Source organism: Epargyreus clarus, unplaced genomic scaffold, assembly GCF_041222505.1.
Source record: "Epargyreus clarus isolate Ecla_fem2 unplaced genomic scaffold, WU_Ecla_fem_2.2 ptg000021l, whole genome shotgun sequence".
Taxonomy (NCBI): Eukaryota; Metazoa; Arthropoda; class Insecta; order Lepidoptera; family Hesperiidae; genus Epargyreus; species Epargyreus clarus.
Window position 1 is genome coordinate 10157209 of NW_027332228.1, and position 20365 is coordinate 10177573.

The 20365-nt window shown below is 34.0% G+C and overlaps 2 protein-coding genes across 2 annotated transcripts in view; both read left to right on the plus strand.

Moving 5' to 3' along the window:
* Positions 1 to 20365, plus strand: part of Stacl (SH3 and cysteine-rich domain-containing protein) — a 258237-nt gene that overhangs the window by 209550 nt on the left and 28322 nt on the right. Inside the window, exons 7-11 of the mRNA XM_073084326.1 lie at positions 5070 to 5150; positions 5960 to 6145; positions 10248 to 10376; positions 11736 to 11813; positions 14948 to 15016. Of these exons, the coding sequence (XP_072940427.1) occupies positions 5070 to 5150; positions 5960 to 6145; positions 10248 to 10376; positions 11736 to 11813; positions 14948 to 15016 (543 nt within the window). The remainder of the gene's footprint in view (positions 1 to 5069; positions 5151 to 5959; positions 6146 to 10247; positions 10377 to 11735; positions 11814 to 14947; positions 15017 to 20365) is intronic.
* Positions 16989 to 19831, plus strand: LOC140750654 (uncharacterized). Its single transcript, XM_073084325.1, has 2 exons — positions 16989 to 17147; positions 17629 to 19831. Exon 2 carries the CDS (start codon positions 17696 to 17698, stop codon positions 18527 to 18529), a length of 834 nt encoding a protein of 277 aa, XP_072940426.1. The 5' UTR covers positions 16989 to 17147; positions 17629 to 17695; the 3' UTR covers positions 18530 to 19831.

The following is a 20365-nucleotide window of genomic DNA, read 5'->3' on the forward strand; positions in this document are numbered from 1 at the left end:
ATATTGCAACACTTTGCTATAAAAAAATAGATTTTACCCCATAAGAAATGAATTCTCATTCTTAAAGTAGAATAATTAAGTTCGTTAAGTCTTCACACATTAACACATTTAGAATTAAATTCTGTTATTCTACCGTCAAGCCACAATAGTGAACGACGGCCATAAGTTTTCCACTTCCAGATGACCCTGATACATATACAAATTATATTGAGGCGCTCGGTGGTCCCAAAACAACGTTACCTAATTTTGAGTTAATTACGAAAGGTACAAGGCAGTATCCAAAGCGATTAGCAGAAATTGTCAAGCCACGCAAACGCCTCGAGGATAGCCTGCTATCAGACTATAAAGGTCGAAACATTAAACTTTATGAACACTCTAGGACACGGAAACATGATAAAGTGTCAATAACTATCTAGAAATAGCACAAACTTCATTTTTTAATTAATTTATTGTTATATAAATATCTCCGAAAAGCTACATTTACATAGGTAAATTAAAATAAACTACATAGGTAAAGTAAAATATAATAAATGAAATATCGTAAAATATCCAGTAGGTAGAAATGTGAAAAATAATCGAAAAATACAACAATTAATAATTAGCGAACTTTGAAAAGAATTTTAGCTTTAAAGTTTTAAATAGCTTCAAAAATATATAAAACAAATTAAAGACGATGTTATAAAACAATTAGTAATGAGGAAACCGTGCAATGCGGTGGAATTTGTACTGCAGTGGTATTCGACGGAAACATGTGATTCAGGACAGCGTAAAAGTTATTAGAAAGAAGTGACCAAACGACTTAAAGGAATGTCCTATAATTACTCATTAAAGCGCTATTTATTTTGTTAAAAGGCAAAATCCCGTAATAATTATTGTATTAAAATAGCTGATCGGTACTTACAACTCGTTTTTCATGTATAAATATTTTGTGTAATCTACATGTCTTTACATTTTTATCCTTGATATTTATTTTTCCTTGCATACGAATGATGTTTCCTTATATATAAATGTAATTATTACATAATTAAAAAAAAAACTGATGATTGATTGATTTGACATTAATCATTTCTCGATTACAAAACACCGTATCACTCCCCAAAGAACTAAAATGTAAACGAATTTCGAATTGACGAAATATTCTGTAAATACGCTGCTACGACGTAATGTATTGTAAAAATATGAACCCATACAACGACTAATCGTTTAATTTTCTCCGACCACAATAAAAGCGGGGAAAATCGATTTATAAAAAAACCTCTAAGGCCTTCGTCATTATAAGCCCATCTATATTACGTTGATGGATGAAACAGCAAAGGAAGAAATTCGTTATGTATCGATTTAGATAATTTACTTTCGTACAAAAATACCATTCGTATTATGTGGAATGAAAAATGTTCTATAGATGACGGCAACTTTTTAGAGCACTCCCTCATATTTCCGTACAAATATTTCGATGTATCCAATAATTCGGGGATCATAAATATCATGTTCCGACTGAATGCTCAAACTAACACGTGTCTAATAGAAACGCGATGGAGCGTAGATTCTATGAATTTTCTGCACAATAATAGTTTGGGCTTAAGTAGGCGTGGGCTTGTTAGCAAATTTTGTCAAATATGTTTTCGCAATGGTAAAAGAATAAGGATGAATGATTTCCTGTTATTTTACATTTGAATTGAGCGAACGCTAATCGTTCATTTGTTTTGTGAATCTGTGAATTTGTGCGTTGACGTCACGTTATCACGTAGTTTGAGCAAAAGCGAGTATTGTGGGTTAATTTACTTAGGATGAATGCCACATATGAATGGTATATGGTCGCCGACCTAACATTGGGACATAAAAGGGCTGCGGCCATAATCGTTTAGGTTGATTTGGCGAATAAGAATTGTAATCGTACATAAACTCCACTGAATTTTCTCCACCACCTTTCCGAAGAACAAAAAAAGAAAATGGCTAGAATTTCTATACAGTTCAACTTAAAAGGGGAATTTATTACCTATACTCGTATTTGCGCGAAGTCCTCCATACTAAGGCTTAGTGTAGCAGCATTTGCAACAACTCGTGGGCAGATCTTCTTACTGGAAAGTCAACCCACGCATTTGTAATTGCAAGATAAAATATGTATTTTCTACTAAAAGGCATCGAGTTTTGCAATATTTTATTAATATACATAGCTGGAATTGTTTACGCAGTATAAAACCGCTTTAGAATATTCTAACAGAATCGTAAAACCTAAAACATGATAAAACTCTGTAGGTCGACTCCGGATATGTCTGTCACAAGTAATTCTGCCTTATTATATCAGTGTTAAGCAATACTATGTTAAATGTATTAACTTAGTCCCCAGGGATAACAAAGGGTCCCTGTAGTTCCGGGACCAGAATAGGGCTACGGTATCTCCTGCCTGTCGTAAGAGGCGACTAAAAGGGGCTTCCGGGGTTGCGGGTCGTAAGAGTGGGAGCTCGAACCGCCCGGACAGCGACCCCGGGAAGGACGGCGGTATGTGTGGTCGCATACCGTTGTGCACACCAGACGGTGTGGCGAGCGTCACGCTCACCTGGGAGGAGCCCGATGGGGCAACGCGCTAAGAGGACTCCGGTTGCGTTCCTCTGGAGATGCCGGAGTCCTCTACGCAGCGCAGAGGACGGCTACCGGGGGGTTTTAGTGCGGTAAGAATCCCACATAACCCCGTGCCGCTCCCACGGCACAGAGTACCTTTTGAAGGTTTCCCCCTCGTAACAAAAAAAAAAAAAAAAAAGGGATAACAAAGGATTTGATACCGACCTGAGATAGTAGATAGATAGATGTGGCAATTAAAACTGTTTGACAAATATCTAACCAATCAAAAATAAAAATATTTTCAAATTGAGAACAGTTCAGGCTATACTTCCGTAAATATCAAGTTTAGTTTTTATTTTCGTTAAACTACCGTCGAAATTCGACCATTGCGACCGACTAGTATTATAAAAAGACTCCATTGATACTTATTTTTACCAACATTTTTCACTAAGTGGAGGGTTTAACGAAGGTACGTAAATTTTAATTCAATCTAATGAACGAATCTCGTCTCTGGCGTGATTCAGCGATGTTTGAACAAGTTCGTACCCATTCAATCTTAGTTACTGAACTCCGAATTAATGTAGTGCGTCCAACTTTACCTTCGGCGCGTCGGGCATTAATTTCACAACTGGAATAAAACTCGGGCATTCATAAGACTAAACAGAATAGGGGTGTCACCTAGCGGTATAAAAATTTGGTCCTTTTACTGCGGGTTTGAAGGCAGTAGGGTAAAAACTTTGGAAAAAGAATATTTGGAATTTGTTATAATTATGCCATTTATTTGAGAGTGTATCTTTGTTTTGTTTTTGTTATATTGCAATCATTGTAATTTTAAGTATTCCACTACTTGGCCATAGCTCTTCCTAGCACTAAAGGCAGGCAAAAAGCACAGTTTATCATAAACAAAATAAATATCTATCGACTCTTTGCCCCAAACCAGAATTGGCTATGAAGTGTTTAAATTTCCGCCTAGGTGGACATCAAAACCTTCAGCATCCTCTATATCATGCGTGTAGTCATGCATACGTATAACATATCATACATGAACAGAAAGAACTTATATGTTCGTGTCAACTCGACTACTAGATATTTTTGAACTATTCGAAAGACTCCCACAAAGTTACAGTTATTACAAAATCCTCTGAAGCAGGGAAAGACCCGCTTAAGAACCACGCTTCGCGGCTTTACTCGGAGGAACGCCTGCAATTTGCCAATGCCACAGCTATGAGCACTTCAAGTAAAAACTTTCTCCAGCAAGCGATAACGAGTTCTGGATTAAAGTGTGTAGCACAGTCAAGGCATTGCAACCTACCCAGTATTTCCATAACATCTACGTATTTTGAACTTATTTGAACGTTAATCTAGACGCACGCAAAGGCTGTGCGTTCACCAAATTCCGGGATCCCATTTTTGGTTCAACAGACAAGTAGTTTAACTTGTAAGGCGTAAATATGGAATTACTATATAAATAAATATTTGCGGGGAAATTCAATACCGTATTAAAATATATAATTATGTGTATGTGAATATTTATCACATTATCTGTAACTGAAAGATATATTGTGACTGCCTAGTTTGATGACCAATTTTTATATCCCACAGCTGAGCTCGTTTATCTCAATATTATAGGTAGTCTTAATTAATTTATTAATTAAATGAATTAAATGATAGCATTTACGTAAAAATAATAATTTCGCAATAACTTCAAGTAAAGAATGTCCCAGAATTTGGCGGACGTAAAGCCGTGCCTCTAGATTGTTATTATGGAACCAACAGTGACCACAGGATCCTTTAACCCCACTTCTATCACTAAATTCTTCTCTACCATCTTGTTTACTGCTACCCCATAAAGTTTGTCACCAAAACGTCCAATAAAAAATGCCTAAACGAAATTGAATATTTCCCTAGACGAATGTCATCGTGCCATAAGCCGCCCTAAGCTCAGATAAATAACCCCTGTAAATCGCAACCCTGCTCTCTCGTTGAATACCTGATCCGTTTTAACTGAACTTGCACTTTACTGCATATATTTGCAAAGACTTTCGCAGAAGTTAGGAGTGTAGTCGAAAATCTTGCGCGTTTTACTCGAGTCGAAGAAATTAACACGTTAAAACTTTTAAAATGTATTTAAATGATAGTCTTAGAACTTTAAAATTGTTGTATGGTCATCATCAATACATAATATACCCATAGGTATATAATTTTCATTATGTATAAAATGTCATAAAATACACAGAGTTTGATTTTAAATCCGGAATTCGATACAGAAATATGTTTCTCGGTATATTTGCAAACTAGGTATATTTGCAAATCAAATGAAATTCATTTATAATGGTATTTTTTTTCTTGGTATAAATGATTTAATGGTGTAAAGTAACATTCATTATATAATTAATATTTGTATAATTGACTGATCATCAGTCATTATTACAACGTTCATAAGTCATCGCACTTTACATTTCGAAAAGAATAAATATATTTTGTGGACTAAATTCCCACTTTATTTACAGGAACTGGAAGAAATTCTCACGGACGTAACGACCGTTGTCAGCGACGCTATTTGTCAAGAAGGAGAAATTATCAGTGAGAAGGTATCGTTACAAAAAACTAATTATACCTTTTATTAGACAGAGTTGCGAATTAAATTCTTAGGAGTTTATCCTGATAATAACCCTTTCAAGATAAGAGTATAATTCTCGTTTATCTTATGAATTAAAGTTGTTTTAGGGTAATCGCAAAATACGGCACTTTGAAATATACGTAGTCTTTTATTTAAATTAGATCTAATTAATTTGAGTCTTTTTAATCTTTTTTTTATGTTACTCCTGCGAATGTTTTTACCTTTTTATCTAATTGATTATTGATTACTTAATATTTTTTTGTAATGAGAAAAAATCATATATTCATACATTCATTCTTATATTAAATTAAATAAAAATATGTAAATTCTTATTGTACTAATTATAAAATAGCGTCGTTTTTAAAGCATTTTTTTATGTATTGCTTCAAAGTTAGCAGTATCATATAACTACTTACTTTATAAAGTAGCGCAACCCTTTCTGCTTCCATATATGGATACCAAGCTTGAAGATGATAAGTCGATCTACATATGTTATACAAATGTGTTTATATATTTTTTATGATTTTTTTAATCATAATAAGAATTCGGATTGTTTATTTTATAGGGTGAATAAATAGGTAAGTTGGTGGGTCTTTTTTGCCGCACTCACGCAACTTGATTTTTTTAAATAACGCTCTCACGATCCTACAAATAGCTGCAATAAATATGAATATGAATTGATAGTGTGCATTTTGGGTATACCTATACAACTTATTCAAGCCTGGTACGGATATAAAACTATTAATAAAGATCTAAGCTACCTAATTCCACTTTAAACAGAGTAACAACCAGCTACGGCGCTACGAGTCCCTTTGCGCGCAAGCTCGGGCCGTGTCCAGCACAGCTGACCTGGCGCACCTGGCGCGCACGCTGCTGACGTCACAGCCGCCCATGCGCACGCCGAAGAGAGCCTTCCTGCCGCCGTACCCGCCCGAACCGGACGACCCGCCGCTAGATGTCGCTGCGGTATGTAACTACTTTTGAAGTAGGACTCTTGGTTTCATGATTGCGTCTTTTTTTTTCACTCATGAGTTTTATTTTTGTGTTTAATAGTAACTACTTTTTGCCCGCGGCTTCGCCCGCGTTTAAAAGAAAATAATATGACATACTAACATACATAAAACAAAAATTCGTACCTTCATTGGGACGACAGTACCGCCATCTGGCGGAAATTGGTCGTACCAGCTCTGGAACCTTCGTGAACTCATGAACAACAACTTTGCTAAAGATCATCACTTGATATAGTTTACGATTCAATCCTTACTAATATCGATTAAAATAATCGATTTTTTTGGTCCAAACGATCGATTCTCCGATTAATCTATATTAGATGGCCATCCCTAGTTCCCGTGGGATTTCCGGGATAAAAACTATCCTATGTCCTTTCTCGGGTCTCAGACTATATTTGTACAAAATTTCATTAAAATCGGTTCAGTGGTTTAGGCGTGGAGAAGAGAGAACCAGACAGACAGACAGACAGACAGTTACTTTCGGATTTATAATATTAGTTAGGATTATCACTATGACCGGATAATAGGTTATTTGGGACTTAATAATCAAATTATAAGGGTAACACTCGAGCGACAATCATGTTGATGACCGTCGCTGACGACGGAGACGCTCGCTAACGACAAATGACTGGCCGTCAGCGACGGTCGTCGATATGCACTGTCGCCCACTCATGTATTAGCTGGTATACGTCACCTTTACCAGACGTTAAACAGAAGATTTCACCCCGCCGTTTCGTTATTAAAGAATTTCCAAGTTATTTCTGTAAAGTAGTGATATATATTTTATCTGTGTTCGATGGAAAGTTTTGTGAATTGTATACCCACGTGCTATTTGTTACATTATCATATTTTGTTATCCATAACATTTCGTACCTATAGTAGGTATAATAAAAAGTTCGTATAATATAGTACGAAAAACATAATTATCATCTTGTTACCACACAATCCAGAAACAAATGCAATATTAATAGTTTCTATAGCGGCTTCCAGAAACATACTCTTATTATTATACTCACATGAATTTATATAGGTAGGTAAGGCAACAACAATATATGATTTATTTGAGATACCTTAACCTCCAATACTGGCTTCTTAAGAAATGGATAACTTTGATAAGAAAGAAATTATTTCGTTGAGTAATTAATTACTCGTGGAACTAATTGTTTTCTCATGTCTAATATTAAATATCTTTTACAAGTATTAGTAAATTCTGAGAAACTATTTACTTTATGAATACCTATTATACTTTGTCTTGAAACGTTTAACGTGTACACTAACCAATAATTATATTTTTCGATTCCATTGTTTCCATACATGTTAACGTTCAATACTTGCTTAAAAACTACTTCAATTACAAACTTTATCTGCGCTTATCAACTGACTCTTAAAAAAGGAAATTACTTTATCATATCGTTAAACTCACACGGAGTTATTTTTATTTTTAAAAAACTTAAGCAAAATACGAGACTAAACTCCAGTTCACATCCACTGCATGTCCACCTGATAGTAAATTGTCACTGCTAACCATGTCACATCTGTAACCAACCGATCACAGATGCTTTGCACGTATTTAGGAAGAACCCTTTGTGGTTCGACTCCGGCGGCACCACCGCCACACCTATTTCTACGTAATAACAGCTGTGTTAGGAGCTGCTGTGTTCCGGTTTGAAGGGTGTGGTAAGGGAGACAGACTTTTCCGAGGCGTTCCAGCTTAGTCCTCAGGGGTAGCGGCGCATCTGTGGCCGACTTCAGGTAGGAATATCTTATCTTATCTGGGGTTGATTACAGATGTCCATGGGCGGCAGTAGCCACTTACCATCAGGTGGACTGCATGCTCGTCTGCTACTCTTACATTATAAAAAAAAAAAATTAGGACTGTGATTTGCGTCTTATACGTAAGTCACCCAGGCAAACATCATAATAAAGGCTATAAATAAGATGACATAGGAATACATACACGTTTAATTTTAACTGAAAGTCAAAATTATATTTCAATTTGTGGATTAATACACATATTCAATTTGTAGATTATATTCAATTTGTGGACACATAATACCTACCTATAAGAGTGCGTGAGAGAATAAGCATTATTATTCTTAGCTACGTATTCTGAATTAAATATACAAAAGACGTGCACGATAGGGTTTTTATCACGCACCCGATTATTTAAAAGTAGACGGTAACCTTTTCTTTGTAAACAGCAAAGAGTACATTCGAGCGGTGTAAGAGTTCTATGTAAGCAATTTTACAAACCTTTTCGTTTTCTTTGTTATAAGAAAACCGTTGGAATTGGACTACAGTGTACTTACTACATTTATAATGTAGTAAGTATTACATTTTTATACAAAAACGAAATCTACTTAGTGAAACTAAGTCTAAGTGATAATAAGTAAAATTTGAACCTATGATTCAAGATCCTTATACAAGTATATATGAATACTAATTAGAAAGAAATTTCAAACATCGTCCCCTAAGGAGGCAGAATATGGAATGTAAGCTTATTGATAAAGAAACAGTAAACTTAATACTTGTTTATACGTATCTCAAAGTAATTACATTTTATTTATTGTAAATATCTTTATTATTTCAATATAGAAAGTGTACGTACCTTCCTGTATATGTACGAGTAGTTTACATAATGGTAAGTAGCTTCTACCGCCCATGGAAATCTGTAATCAATCCCAGATAAGATTAGAGTTCTACCTGAGCACGGACATAGATGAGATGCGAACTGATAAGTTCTCGTATGTCTCTGGCAGAGGTTCAGAGGTTCAAATCCTTCAAAACGAATGTTAATATTGTTACTTACTCTCTTCAATAGTCTCAGGTAGGTTTTAAAGCTAAGTAGAAGAAAAATATAAATTTACATTCATCTTGTAGGCGTTGGAAAGGATTTTTTTATCCATTTGATCAACCTTTCGGAAAAATTCACTCGATTGTGAGTATTTTTTCAAGCGTGTGACTATTGCTCGTAATAATCTATCTCACCCAATTTTTGCCTACCACAGTTCGTTGAGAATGTAGGTACGCAAAAATTGACAAATTTCGAATTCTTTATGACGGTGTACGTGTAACATAAGAACATTTTTTTTATTTTTTTTATAATATAGGAGTAGCAGACGAGTAAGCGGTCCACCTGATGGTAAGTGGCTACTGCCGCTTATGGACATATGTAATCAACCCCAGATAGGATTAGATATTCCTACCTGAGGTCGGCCGCAGATGCGCCGCTACTCTTGAGGACTAAGCTGGAATGCGTCGGAAAAGTATGTCTCCCTTACACCCCTTCAAAACGGAAGACAGCAGCGCCAAACACTGCTGTTATTAGGCAGAAATAGTTGTGGCGGTGGTGTCGCCGGAGTCGAACCACAAAGGGTTCTACCACCTTCAAAACTCTTCTTTTTCGTTCTTAATTTTGTATATACTACGAGTGTATTTACAAACACACGAAGTGTAAAAGTGCAAACAGTACGAAAATTCCACAGAAAGTAATTTCCAACTGTTTCGATTTCGACAATTTTTTCATCAGAACTACGTCGGAATTTTTCGTTGGAAAATAATCGAAATATTGAAACTGTAAATTGTTCGTTAGAGTCAAGTGCTTTCCAATGACTGGAAAACTACGAAGGAATAAAAGTTAAAAGTAATAACTATTGTGAACTCGATGAAGGGAACATTTTGCATCACATTTTCTGTACGCTACTCTTTGATCATTTCGAAAGTAATTGTCTCTACAAGAATACTTTAATTCTTGATTTTACTTTTATGATCTAAGTTTTTCTTCTTAGGTTTCGAATCATAGAGTTCGAAGGTAAATTAAAATAATACATTGTGTTGTTTCTTAATTTCGCGATACGATATACGTATGTCTATATTTATGTAAATACATTAGATACACAATTTGATAGAAATAACTTTTCTATCATTCATTTTTATTTTGATACCTTACAACCAATAATAAATATAGTCTCTCTTGCAATGTGCGACAACGCCTCGAGACCATATTTGGTATCCACTCTACTGCTTTTGTTTCAACTGTTCTTTACATTTTCGTACAGGAGGTGATGCCACCAGTCCTTCGCGGGGAGATGCTGTTGGACCGCATGGGCGGTGGGCAGGCGCGCCTCAGCTACGAACAACTAAGAAAGGATGCTCAAGATCTGGAGATGGAAATCAAGCAATTACAGGTATGAAACAATGATGATCAGGTTTACATGATAGTTGCGATAGTATAAAACGAAGTCGGTAAAGTTTTATACACTCATAAACAAGCCAGTATCACGTGTCGTGATTGTTATGGATACACGCAAAAACGAGTGCACAAATCCCAAAATCCAGAAATTATTGTAAAAATATAGATTTGAGTAGTCAGCTCAGTTATTCGCAAAATCCGATAGAACAAGTAGATAACTTCATATTATATTGATAGTAAGTAGTATGTATTGTTCATCCAACACAAAAATGGAGTTACGTGCCATGAAGCAATGAACCTTGTTTTTCGTCTTTATGTGTACGAATATCATTTGAATTCTGATCGGACTGGTTTTATTTACTGGTTTCTGACCTAAAACCTACCTTAGATAATCTAATGTCGTTTAGTGAAATACTGCCTTTTGTCATACAACGAATTATTGAAGCAATTTCCTTTTTTCTTTATTCATTTATCCCTAGAACAGTTGTCTTTTTTAGCGATCATGTTCTATGTAGGTATTTGTAGGTCGTTATTTGAATTTAAAATGAAGATAGCTCAATTTTCGATCGATCCAACATTTACCTACCTGGTAACATTCTTACCTAGAAATTATTCTGGGCAGACGCTAGGAGGAATTACTATGTACCAACACTTATTTTTTTACATTTTTAACCTTCGATCACTAATAAGCACGTTTTTATTAGCTTGGGTTTTATGTATGTATGTAACTAAGTAACGGAATCTTTAAACCCGATTTCTATCCACTTTGAACGTTCAGTTTAATTAAAAATTTTGAAGAATGATCAAAAACCGATGACAATACACGATTTTAATAATTTTGTACCATTGTCCTTATCAACATACGGTGAATAGAATCTTTTGATAAAGCGCGACGACGAACTGATTGTATTACCTTCCTATGTTCTCATGTTAGTGACAACTGTCTTTATGAGAATAAATTTCTTTAAACCTAAACCTAACATCCTCAATATTAACGATTTTCGAGGCGAGATTGTTCGACCGCATTAGAGAAAGTTCATCGCAAAGTTACTAGATTGCAACAATTAATACTATTTAGTTTCAATAATTTTCATAGCGTGATTTATAGATTAATAATAATGTTATTTCCATATAACTCAAATGTGAAACATATCTATAATTCCCTCTTGTCGAATGATTTTTAGGATTCCGTACTCAAAGGGTAAAACGGAAACCCTTCGCTGTCTGTTTGTGTGTCACAGGGCTCTATCTCATAAACCGTGTTTTTTTTAGTTTTTGAACTATATTTATTATCATAAGAAGCCCTGTGTAAAAATATCAAATTGTTATTTTATAAACACTTTTTACCCCACAGGATAGCATGGACGTTCTCGCTCGCCAGCAAAGCCGAAGCCTAGAAAGCAACCAATACAACAAAGTCAACGAAATACAAGTAAGTTCATTTGAATAAATAAATAAGTTATCTATAGTTTACCTACATTTAATTTGAGAGGAGTTATGTATAGTAGCAAACAGCCAAGCAATCCATTCAACTCATAACAAACTCCAAAGAGAACAAAAGTCCGGTCTGAAGTTAATCACACTTAATGTAATGCGTCCCCAAAGTCCACACACCCTTCTACCTAAAATACAGTTTCTATAAGACAAAAATAAATGGTGCAGCACTCTACCTACTAAGTTTAAAGTGTATTTTTTATAGAAACGCAATTTTGAAAGGTCACCCAAAGATAGGTACTTTACTAACACCTCACAGAAAAATCTTACTATTTTATACCCTGAAATAATAAGGGTTGTCCGCATAAAGGTCGATAAGCTCCCGCGTACGGTTTATCTATTTTTATGCGGGCGGATCGCAAAGCATATTGGATAATCGATCAATCATTTAGGTACTTCCTAAAGAAAGGAGTTCCAAGATCTACATAAGACCATGAATCTACGTGTTGTCTTATTGTTCCTTCTTTTTTATATTTGAACCTGACGATAAAGCAGACGTGCTACCTGATGGAAAGTAGTTACTCGTAACTTCGCCTATGGACATTTGCAACACCAGAGGAGTCGCCAATGCATCGCCGGCTTTGAAGGAGAGCTCTTTTTGCACCTTTTTGAAGAGCCCCATGTCATAGCGCTCCGGGAATACCTCGGGAGGAAGCTCATTCCACATCTTACACGTCCGTGGCAAGAATCCGCAAACCGACGTTCTCTTACTCGTTCTCTTACCATCACGGCTTGTCAGCGTAGGTCTGCAACTCATTAATGTCCCTCTGCTGGGTACAGGTTGACATCTTACAGTAAAAAGCTGGGCAAGTGCGGATTAGTAGACTTCACATATCTTTAAGTTTTCATACAAAACTTTCCCTTACATAAATTTCAAATACACACGTAAATTCGAAAAATTTAAAAAGGTGCGGACCTCAAAATCGTACCCTGGAACCCGAGATTGAAGGGCTAACTTTCAAACCACTAGGCTATCACTATTTTATGTTGACACGTCAACTAAATTAATAATACCTATCTGCAAAAGATTTCATAGGTATAGTAAGTGATTTTTAAAGAATTAATCTTACATGCAAATTTTCATTTTAGCTCGTAGGTACATAATGTAGCAGTTGCTTGTAATACAATGCATTTCATTTTCAACGCTGACAGTATTGGCAGGGATACAATGTGATATTGAATTTATGAATATTCCAACCGTAATATTTCTACGTGAACGTAATAACAGGTTACTGGCATATTCTAAAAAACGCATGGACAACAATATATGAAACTGAATTACGCGAATGTTCATGTATCGAATCGAATTTATATCGAAGTAACAATTCACAGAATTACATATTTAACTAGTTTTCGCCTTTTGATCAGAATTCATTCATACCTAAATATATATCTTTTTAAATATAAAATATGTTATTATAAAAAAACGCTTATTCATACCAAATCGCTACCAAATAAAATAAATAAATGCAAGTTTATTGTTACATACATAAAGTGCAATTTTAATTAATACCTACCAAAGTACATATTTATAATAACTTTAACAAATTATAAATATTTAATTTAGATTTGTATCACGTCACATAAGTTTGTTAAAAATTATGGTGTTATTGTAATAATAGTTATTATACCTTGATAGTCTCCACGAAAATATCCGTTCCACGCTCAAAAATATTCAGTATCATTAAATACTTCTTGAAAACTGATATCTAAAGTTTGTAGCTAGATAACGTAACAATAGATCCTATAACTCGTTATTCGCTCACCCAGTGATGAACTGCCATGTCAATTTATTTTCCTTTGACGGTTTATAATAACATTTCGCTATCGACTGGCGAAGCTATTCAATTTCAAAACCAATCCCGCCGCTCTAATTCTTGCATATTTACACTTCTGACAGTGATGGATCCGATCAAAGTATCAATTTAAATGAATATGCCTACCGATCTTCCAGGTATCTAATACGGAGCACATGACATTTTTAATATCACTTGTATTGCAAAATAAATATGCCTACACATTTTTTTCTTTAAATTTTAAATAGTACACAGAGTATTTAAGTATTTTTTTATCATGAGCTTCCTTTTTTTTCTTAACGAGGGGGAAACCTTCAAAAGGTACCCGACGACGTAGGAGCGACGCCGGGTTATGTGGGATTCTTACCGCACTAAAACCCCCCCGGTGGCCGTCCTCAACGCTTGTTGGAGAACTCCGGGATCTCCGACGGAACGCAACCGGAGTCCCCCAAGCGCGATGCCCCGATCGGGCTGTGCCCTGGGGGGAGCAGTTTTCGCTCTTCCCGCACCATTTGGTGTACACGACGCTATGCGACCACACATACCGCCGTCCTTCCCGGGATCGCTTACTGGACGGCTAGAGCTCCCACTCTTGCCGCCCGCAACCCTGTAGCCCCCTTTTAGTCGCCTCTTACGACAGGCAGGAGTTACCGTAGCCCTATTCTAGTCCCGGAACTACAGGGACAATCATGAGCTGCATAGCATCCGTATCCGCATCTAGTTAAAATGATAAACAGTGCAGCTGTGCCTAGTAAAATAAAAAAATATTTACTTATTTGAATCTTTACACTTCAAGTATTTTCGAAAATAATCACCTAAACTTTTATACAAAGTTGGGTGGCATGGCTGTTTTGAACTTTTAGTACCTAAAAAGTTATAACTTGCAGTTAAATTGCATGTTTGTGGCCATGGTGTTACAGAAAATAATTCACTTATCATTAAAATTTGTTACTAGCGACATCTGTTTTTATCTTTGTAGTAAATTCAACGCCATCTATAATGTCTCGTACCAAACTCCCTCTACAAGGAGACAAGGAGAAAAGTACGCTGAAACGTCATGTTTGTAGTTTACACAACTGTCTACGAGATGTCATGAAATGCTACGACATGAAAAAGAACTTTGTAAAATTTCATAACAAAGGATATTATAATATATGTCTTAGTATTTTTTTAAATATATGTGAAATGTTTACATCTTTACTTTATTGATTGTTATACATTTAATTACAGTAAATAAGTAATTAGCGGGTCATTACAAAATGTTTTATTATTTCAGGAGGAGATTTCTTTGAAGAAATACGACTACAGGGCGACCCAGCTGCATCTAGCCGCAGTGAGAGCTCAGGCAAGTAATTTGTAATGAAATTAAAATAATTTCGACTTTATAAAAACAATGTTTAATAAGTAAGTTAGTAGCAGGTAAAAGTAAACAGGTAGTCAGGAACTTATATCTAAACAAAATTAAGCACATATCTATTTAATAGTTATGGTGCCATAGTTATTCTTATCAGAAATGACGAAAATTGATAATTGCTTTCCTCCACGCCATCTTATTTTCGGAAAATTAGTCATTAATAATTATCAACAACATAATCTATAATGTAATAATACAATCACAGACATGTGGTCTCTGAATGCAATACTAAAAAATAATTAGGTAAATCTTTAAAGGTGTTTACTAAGCACATCTAGATACATTTTGGTATCTTAAATAGTATTTTTATTATAAATACATACTTACCACTTGACAGACAAAATTACATAAAGGTGTAGACGCCACAAAAGAAGACCTTTAACTCGAGACAAAACAAAAAAATCGTTTTCATAAACAACCCTAGACACCGTTTCTAGGCAGTGTGCGCATGCTTAACAGCCCAATCAGAACACGAGGAAGACCCATGCGGAGTGGACCTCCCAAGTTCAATCAATATTTTTAAATATTTCCCGCTTCGTCGCGCAACAGTAGATATTTTCGTCCATCTACAAATAATATTATTTAAAGTACAGAACTGTGTGCGAAGTGAAAAAAATTGTAATAAACTGTGTTTACTATTATCTAGGATCAACAAGGTAAGTTTAAATTAAGTTTAATAATAAATGTTCACTGTAATGGTAGTTACCTACTATTTATTTCAGGGTGTATGTATTACATGTTATAAATTCAAAGGAGGTAATTGAGCATATGCTATGAGAAAACTTAAATATTTTAGTTTATGAAGTTACGTGAAATTGAGTTGTTTTGAACCTTGTTGCCGCATTGCGCACAGCCTCCCACTTTTTCAGTCTGAGAGCAGATCTCGCGGACATAACCTTTGCATTCGGGTTCCTAAAATATACGCGTTGCTAAAATATTCTCTCTTTATTCATCAATTTCATCTACAAATACGGATAGTAAACGGAAGTTTAGGTTTCGTGCAAAAATGGGGTGGATTTCCATGAAAAATCATGTGGTAAGTATCTACTTTGTATTACATACTGCTAAAATAAACATTGGATGATGGGTAGGTATTTTTTTTTTGTACTTGATAACTACAAATATTTATAAATACCGTTATACTAATACGATACATCATCCTAATCTAATTATAACAATTTTCAGTATTTATGTAGGTACTTATCGTAATCATTGTCAAAGTTTTAAGTATATTGCAATAGCCCATAGGTAATAGGTATAGCTAAGTATATTTTATATGAAATTATGATTTATATTATATGTATATGAATTTTATTCCTTATTGTAAATGTCCTACATGTACGTCTTAAGAGATAAAATATTGATACTCAAATGACCTTGTCGCGTACTCTTACATCAACACTCCGAATTTTGCGCTATTTTCTATTAATTATTTACTTTACCATGTGGTAAAGACGCAGTGTGATACTTGTCTTATGATCATTATCACCTTATTTTTATAATTATGATTCTTATTATTTACTCAAAATCGTTCCCTTTTAAATTGTAAGAGTAGGCGACAGACGTGAAAAAGTGTAAAATTTTCTTTGTCTAAACAACGAACATTTATTATAAAATACTATTAACCTTTTGACTTATTACATAAATTAAATAATCAATCCTTTATTTAGTTGTAATTAATTTTGTATAATATTATATGAAAAATAGATAATCGTCCATTTATGGAATATACTTACACCTAGAAACATAAATTAATATTTTAATTGTATAATAACGTTACAACTGTAGGAAAGAATAATAAAAAATATAAAATTCCTTTATCATTAAATATTTTACGCGAGAACGCTACACAGTGACTACTGACTTTCCCGCGCGTTTATATTAGAGCGCCATGAATGCGCCACCCGCGGGTGAAATTCGAACTACTTTGCGTCATGAAGGCTGCTGTAGTGGGTTGTGCGTGTCGTGTTTGTGTTCGTTGTTCACTGGTTTATTTGTTTTTATCTATATACGAAGCACATAGTGAGTGTACATTGGAGTAGATGAAAAGCTGCAAATAAAGGTGAGTTGTAAGCAGATTAATATTATGGTTATGTAATGTAATATTCCACAATTACTATTGACGATGCAAATGTCTCTTTACATAAATGACTTGTATTACATACTTGCATCAAAAGTTTGTGATAATGGACGAAGCACGAACATTTAGTGGCGGTTGTGCTTCATTGTAAATGATAAAAATGATATTTATAAACGTGAGAATGACATAACCTCAAAACATATTTTATGCAAAACGTAATTTGTGCAGTGAATTTATGATTAATTTATGTTGTCTCTGAACATACAAAGCATTAATATTGTAATTTCAGGTATTATTAACTTAGTAACTATGTTTAAGTCAGCATATATAGTATTTTTGCCGACTAACGTCAACGATATTTAGGCGGGAAACCATATTAGCATATTTCGCTGATTAATGAGCTCTGTGATTGTCTAAATTGTATGTACCTACCGAATTTAATGTTTTTTTTAACTCATTCCAGGGTTCCCAAACAAAACTAAAATAAATGCTGCCGCCTAAACCTTCTTCAATTTGTAACTTTTGACAATATGAAACAAGGATCATCAGATAAGTTATCTGCAAAGAGAAATGGTTATCAATCTGATGATGACAACGTGCGATACAAAATTAATACAAAACTATTGAATAACCCTGCGAAATCCAATGTGAAACCAAATAAAAAGCCGGAACCAGTGAAAATAGAAGATGATGATGACATCCGCTATAAGTTCCCAACAGCTGTTACAAAGACTAAATCACCTGAAAAAAAGCCAAAACCAAAGTCAAAAATTAAGGTTAATTTTTGGAGCAATAAACAAAATGTTAAACGCCTGCATAATAATCATAATCAAGTCATTGTGAAAGAAAAGACTAACCGAAGACATACAGTAGGGACAGTGCCTGACGTGTCTCCGTCTTCGAAATCAAAACCCGCCGTTAAAGTTCGTAAACGAGTATCATTCCTTCCGTCTCCACTTTTCTCTGACAATCACGTTCCTATGGTGACTGTGCCTGACGATTTGACCATTCAGTTAAATGAGGAAGAAGCAAATGACCTTGGCGAAGACTTGAACCATGCTTTTGTAAATAGTGATAGCGGTATAGATGATACAAAGTCAAATCCTCCTCCTAGGAAGAAAGCTAGAACTTCTACGACCCAAACAAGTCCCAGAAGTTTGAAAGGGAAGCGAGGCAATGATGAATTAGATTCAAGACCCCATGCGAATGATAATGAACTTGAATTTTTTTCCAAATATGTGGTCCAAAAATTGCGAAGAATGGAAACAAATCAACGTATATATTCTGAAAATTTGATCAACACTGTCCTTATGTTAGGTCAACTTGGTAAATTAAGCGGCAAATCCAAAATAGGAGATGCATAATATATTTTTAAGTAGCAATATTAATTAAGTACATTTCATATATTTACAACTTGTTAGTTATTTTCTTAACAATCTTGTTATTGTTTTAAGTAATTGTGACTGTTTTTCACTGGAATTAAATATATAATGTATTTAAAATTTAAAATAATGAAGTAACCCTGTGCTGTATTTCAAGGTGCAATGGTGTAAAATTATCACCATATGTTATTTACAAGTTGTATAAGTATTTTGTATTGATTTTCTTTATTATATATGAAGTGTGTTACCATTTACTGGGACTAAATTTTATGCACTGATATATTGTTCAATATAACATAAATCTTTGATGTTTAATAAGTTGTTACCTCATTTTTTGTTTATTATGTAACAAAATAACTAAATATATTAAAGTTGTTTTGCACAAATATTATTTACATAACAAGACCTAAATATAGCTGTGTTTAATGTAATATTCATTATATTTAATCATCTATATCTAATAATACACTTCTTGTTTAATCATAAAATGTATGCTCATAAATATTGCATTTATCTCCTACTTGCATATTTCTTTAAATTAGAGTTTAAATATACTATCACACAACACTGGTCACCTTATGTGAATGTTAAATTGATCAAAAACACTTTAACTAAGACTAAAATAATTTTGTTTATGAGCCTAAAAGGTTTAACTGTTGACAATGGCTATAAATAGGCCATATCTAATATACAAAGAGTGACTGTTGTTTGTTTTTAATGGTGTTTCAAATGTTGCATTGAAAGTGGAACAATAATGTTAATTAAATGTTGACAATTACCTCGGTATACTGTTATTCAACATAATACTTTAATAACATTAAATTATGTTAGTTTTAACATTAGCAACTAATGTTTAGCTAAAGCTAGAAGAAATCTTTATTTCATAATATTATATTGCATGTTAAATATAATGAATGTTAGGAAATTATGTAGACCTTTGTAATTATTTGCCAGAATAATGAAATCAATGCACAACATTTGCAGATTTACGTTATTTTAGGGTATAATATATAATAGCTATTGTTGTATATATTGAGTAACATAGTTATACCTACATTCTGTGATTTGACATCGTACATATTTTGGCACAATGGTCTATGTAAATAACTTATATCTACATATGAGCAATTTTGTAGAATAATCTATCATAGTATAGATAGGTTTTTACATATCTGGTGTTTACAACTAGCAGTTACATGTTCTCTTTGTATTTTGACTCAGATTTATAGATATTATAAGATTTTTTGATGTGGGACTGCCTTACTAATAAATTATTATAAATAATGTTTTGTTGTAAATTACACCTTATTTAACCACTCTTGAATTAAACAGTTTAAACCGACTATTGCTAGTGATTAACGGTTTCCAATATACAAAGTATATTCAATATCTAGGAAACAGAACAGAGTTCTTAATTAATATGTTTGATTGACCAGGGAAAATCTGGATTAATAGGTAGGGAGCCCGGTGGCAGATGGTGACTTTTTTGGTTGTGAGTTCTGAATTATTGCAACTATAACTGGTCTCATCAGATGGAAAATAGTTGTAACAATTTATAACGAATGAATGTAGGCATATTTCTTACATATTAGAAAAAGTTTAATATTTCTGTCAGTTGCGGTGCAAGCTTTTGAATTTTAAAGTAAGTTCATGTTTTATTAAAAGCTTCGGTAATGTTTATCAAAGATTAAAAGTTATTTTAATAATATTGTTCTATATTTGACATTCGTGTATCATACTTATACTTGAAAAGTGTTAAGGAGATATTTTTTCTATTTTTGAAGATAATCTACACAGTAATTACATGTGTAGGTTAGG

Coding starts and splice junctions, on each gene's coding strand:
- LOC140750654 (XM_073084325.1), top strand. CDS start 17,696: ATGAAACAAGGATCATCAGATAAGTTATCTGCAAAGAGAAATGGTTAT.